General features: G+C 34.7%; 1 protein-coding gene across 1 annotated transcript; it reads left to right on the top strand.

Moving 5' to 3' along the window:
• Positions 1-1,152: 1,152 nt before the first annotated feature.
• Positions 1,153-2,642, top strand: LOC145167391 (protein LATERAL ROOT PRIMORDIUM 1-like). The gene is made up of 2 exons (XM_079086587.1): positions 1,153-2,125; positions 2,219-2,642. The coding sequence occupies exons 1-2, from the start codon at positions 1,486-1,488 to the stop codon at positions 2,527-2,529; spliced, it is 951 nt and encodes a 316-aa protein (XP_078942713.1). The 5' UTR covers positions 1,153-1,485; the 3' UTR covers positions 2,530-2,642.
• Positions 2,643-4,970: the final 2,328 nt, after the last annotated feature.

Consider the following 4,970-nt stretch of genomic DNA (forward strand, 5'->3'; position numbering starts at 1 on the left):
AAGACGACGCGAGAGAGAGAGAGAGAGAGAGAGAGAGAGAGAGAGAGAGAGAGAGAGAGAGAGAGAGACGCAAATGAGATATTTAATGTGGGGAATTAAAAGAGATATTTGATTCCTAAAATGCCCCTGATTCATTTTAAAAACATACCCTCTGTCTTATTTTGTCTATGTATTTACAAAAATGCCACAATGCATATTGGCCATCATTTTTTGATCCAACGCTCCACTTTTAGTTCTCAAGTTCTCAGAAAACTATGAATTCTCAAATAATCATTCTTCTCTCTTTATATATATATATATATATATATATATATATATATATATATATATATATATATATATATATATATATATATATCGAATCCTCACAAAATGATAACCATCATCATAAAGTTAAATGTATTCAAGATCGATTTGGCGCAAAAAAGTAACTAAGAACGATTATGTAATATTTGGTATTTTTATTATACGTTTATCTTCCCAGTTTGATAACTTTCTATTTTGGTATTTCATAAATATTGTTATAAATTAAATGAAAATATAACTATATTTACTAAAAAAAATCATCTTAAAGAAATATATTACCAAAAATAATAACACGTAAAAATATAACAAAATACAATATGTGTTGTACCTTAATGAAAATATAACTATTTACTAAAAAAATCATCTTAAAGAAACATATTACCATAAATAATAACACGTAAAAATATAACAAAATACAATATGTGTTGTACCTTACGCGCTTGAGAAAAGGTGAGGATTTATGTTGTTTGAGAAGTTAGCAGCAGTCTTGACAGTACTAGAGATATAGTTGTAGCAACCCTAGAGAACGGAAGAGGGTAGTGTGGGGGTTCTCTCATGTGACTTTAAAAGCTCTTCCCATCCACAAAAAACTACAAAAAAACTAGATAAAGAAACTCTTCATACCCGTCACTCTTCGATTATTGGAGAGAGAAATTAAACCCCAACCCACCAAAAGTCTCTCGCTTCCCAAGAAGACGCCATAAAAGCTCACGAGACGGAGAAGATCAAGAACCAATGAATTTATGATTTAGTTTGTTGCAGTGGCAGTATCTTCTGATCTTACTGAAAATCTCTGTATATCATCTCTTGCTGTCTGCAAATCTAATAATTGCGCTTGTAAGCTAAAGTAGATCTTCTCGGATCTTCGATTTGTATGTTTCAGCCCTATGTTACAAAGGGTTTGTAGATTGTAAGATAAAAGTTCCAGTGAGAAGAAGATTAAAGGAAGTTATAATAAATATTGTAGTTGTGGCTTCTAGCAGGAATACTAGGCTGCCTTCTGATTCAGGTGCGTTTGCAGACTGGGTGGCTAATCCTTCGTCTTCCTCTGCTCTCAGACCTTCTGATCAGGACCTCTCCTTGGGCTTCAATGCCGGTTCCGCCGCCCCTGGTGGAGGCTCGACGGGGATTTGGTCGTCAGCCTCTGCTCGGCAAATCAACTATGGTGTCCCAGCTGAAATGGGTATGTTTGTCGTTGCTCCCTCGAGCCATCATCTTTCTGATCATGCACATGCTCACTCTCTCAACGCACCATTCTCCAATGCTTCCACCGCCACTGCGACGGCGCTTGGCGTTGGTGTCATCCCGCTTATATCCGCCACCCCTTGTCTAGATGAGGGTATGGTGGGTAATCGTGGGGTTAGAGGTAACAACGCGAACACTAGTACTAACAGCATTCAGTTTTGGCAACCGCATCCACAACAAAGTTTCTTGAAGAAATCGTTAGTTTCCGATCATGGATTTGGCGGCGGCGGCGGCGGTGTTGGTTCGGCGTCAACGTCTGGGTCCACCCTGACTTGTCAAGACTGCGGAAACCAAGCCAAGAAAGACTGCAACCACCGACGGTGTAGAACTTGCTGTAAAAGTAGAGGTTTTGATTGTGCTACCCACGTGAAAAGCACTTGGGTCCCCGCCGCTCGCCGTCGCGAACGTCAGCTCATGCCATCCACCGGCGGCGCTACAGCAGGTTCCTCGGCGTCTACTTCCGTCACCAAGAAACCTCGACTCACTTCGCGCACCGCGACTCCGTCACACACTTCAACGTCAAATACCACACCTCCAAGAAGCTTCGACACTAGTTCTAGTCATCATCACCAAGGTAATTGACAAACCATCATCTTTAGTTAATGGCGGAATTATATCGCTTCATCATTTTATGGGGCACTCACAAAATGGTTTCTTTAAATCTTAGATCCAAGTTTTATGCAATCATTGCCGGTTCAAGTGCGTGCTCCGGCGGTTTTCAAGTGTGTGAGAGTAACGGCTGTAGAAGACGGAGACGACGAATATGCATACCAAGCGTGCGTGACAATCGGTGGTCATTTGTTCAAAGGGTTCCTCTATGATCAGGGAGCTGGAACAAGAGACAATTCCAACATACCAAATTTATCTGAATTGCATTTGGGTGGTGGCGTAGGACGCAATGTAGGTGGTTCTTTATCTTCTCAACCACTTGAACCACCTCCGGTTTACGGTTCCTCCGGTGGCGGATTGCTTGGTTGACACCATTATTAATTACTGATATTTATCTTGTATTTTTTTCAGTTAAGCCCAAAGTTTCATGGAATCCCTATGTCTTTGTACTATTTGTTGTCCAATCAAATTGCTTGACAAAATCCGGGTATCATGTGTGCATGTTTTGTGCGAAATCCCCGCAAAACACGTTAATTTGCGACTTGTTTTGTATATGTTGCGACACGCAACCTATTCTAGTGAAATAGTTTTTAGTAAGGTTACTATTTTTGATCCATAGGCCTTTTCCGCACCGAGCTTATAATCTACTTATAATCTACTAAAAACTAGTAACCTTATTACAAGCTCGGTGTCAAAAAGGTAGCTCGGTGCCAAAAAGGTGCCGAAAAGGCTGATGGATCAAAAGCTCGGTGCCCAAATCCCTACAAAACAGAAAATCTCGTTTAATACTACATGCTTCTAGCGTTTAGTTTAAAAAAATGTTTAAAAAACAAATGCTATTTCACGTAGTGTTTAACAAATCGTCATCCTCTACAAGCTTCGTGCCACCTGCTACCAGTTATTTTTGCCAAATACATCATTAGTACGATATCAAAGAAGTAAAATTAACAAGGCCGTCTTAGTACCACATCAACGAAGTAAAGTTATCAAAGGTGGGGAGACATCCGTGAAGTAAAATTATCAAGGCCGTCTTAGTACCACATCAACGAAGTAAAGTTACCAAGGTGGGGAGACATCCGTACCCATGATTCTGTATGTATGTATATATATATATATATATATATATATATATATATATATATATATATATATATGTGTGTGTGTGTGTGTGAAACTTTTAAGATCTAGAGTATCCAAAAAGTTATTAATCTTTCAGTGTTGGATCAAACGATGTGGATTCTTCTAATCAGCGATGGGAGATAAGGCATCGAGGTACTAATCTTTCACTAGCATCCAAGTCAATTTGGTAATTGTTAGCGAATACTTCTAGATGAGTTCAAGCTCTTGTCATATATCACTCCATAAACTTCCAACCTCCTTTAAGGAAGTAAAGACTTAAAATGTTGTTATTATTGATTCCTATGGTTGTATTAATCTTTCTATACATGCAAAATGATCCTCGATGAAAATAAAATAGTTTTATGTTATGTGAACTTATAATGCTTTCGTTGTCAATTTTATCGTTTTAGAAATTGAAATTTATATTAAAACCCAATAATTTGTATCAGAACCATTTTTTCATGCATGGTTAGATTATAAGATTATTTGGATAATCTTTGTTTTTTTAAAACATAGATGATTTTCTTTTGTAAAAAAATATCATACATATTCTCTATGAAAATTTTAAAATGTTTATAATTGTTATTTTATGTGACCACAGTTAACTTGTATTTTTTGGTCATAAAAGTTATCTTAAAAAAACAAAGTGTTGTTTTTAAGTAGATCTGTATTTAAAGTGCATAAACTAGTCATTGTGTTGAATTGTTAAGTAAGTTGGAATATTTATTTATGCATATGGAATATAATAATTAAATAGATAGTGTTCATCTTATTTATTTTTATAAGTAATAGATTAGTATTAAACTAGTTTACTTTATATAAAAATATAAAAGGATTGAAGATGGTGTACATTTTAGCAAACAACCATGTTTTCGATTTTAAAGAGTTTTTAAAACTCTTCATGAATTTTTCATGAACTTGTTGTAAGGAGTAGTTTAAGCAAGTGGGAGCATAAAGAATATCATGAAAGATTTTGTCACTTATGTCCCTTAAGAATGAACTTGATATTTTTGTGATGATTTGTAAAATTTCATTAGTTTATAGCTTGCTTTATGCACACATATTATTCTTGTGATGTTTGCTTTTATATTTATATTATTGCTTGGTTCATAAAAAAAGATTATGACTGATAGATAATACATTGAACATAAAAAACAATCATATGGAGTTTTTTTTAATAAAATTTTCTTTTAAACATAAGATATAGAAAATGAGTTTTATAATTTAAAAATCTATAATGACAAAGTTTGATGATTAAAATTATAATTTTGAAATTGTGATTTTAGAAACTTATTCAAACTCCAAACCTTAAATAATAAAATGTAGTTTTATTAAAAGGTTTAAAAATGGTTTTTAGCACTCCAACGTCAAACTTTAATATAAAACATTAATTGTAAAATTTGAATGCGTCAAAATATAAAATTGGATTTTATAAAGAACCTAACAATAAAATATGATTTTAACAAAAGATATCATTGCTTAGTGAATGCATGCAAGATTTATTGTATCACATGTTTTAAAAAACTAGAATTATAAAACATATAAAGTCCTTTTTTCAAAATGCAAACCTGTTCCATCCTTTTCAAAACACTTGCACGACACTTGTACAATACTTGTGGGATAAAGGATACCTAAATGCTTTTATTATCTTTTGATGGTCGAGGCGGTTTTGGTATTTCTAGTGGGATAAA

The sequence above is a fragment of the Lactuca virosa genome, chromosome 3 (assembly GCF_052849685.1).
Source record: "Lactuca virosa cultivar CGN04683 chromosome 3, Lactuca_virosa_CGN04683_v6, whole genome shotgun sequence".
NCBI classification, from domain to species: Eukaryota; Viridiplantae; Streptophyta; class Magnoliopsida; order Asterales; family Asteraceae; genus Lactuca; species Lactuca virosa.

What these genes read in the sequence shown, in the direction of transcription:
- LOC145167391 (XM_079086587.1), top strand. Translation starts at nt 1,486, where the DNA reads ATGGGTATGTTTGTCGTTGCTCCCTCGAGCCATCATCTTTCTGATCAT. An exon ending in TTCTAGTCATCATCACCAAG is followed by an intron (nt 2,126 to 2,218) that starts GTAATTGACAAA and finishes TTTAAATCTTAG; the next exon opens with ATCCAAGTTTTATGCAATCA.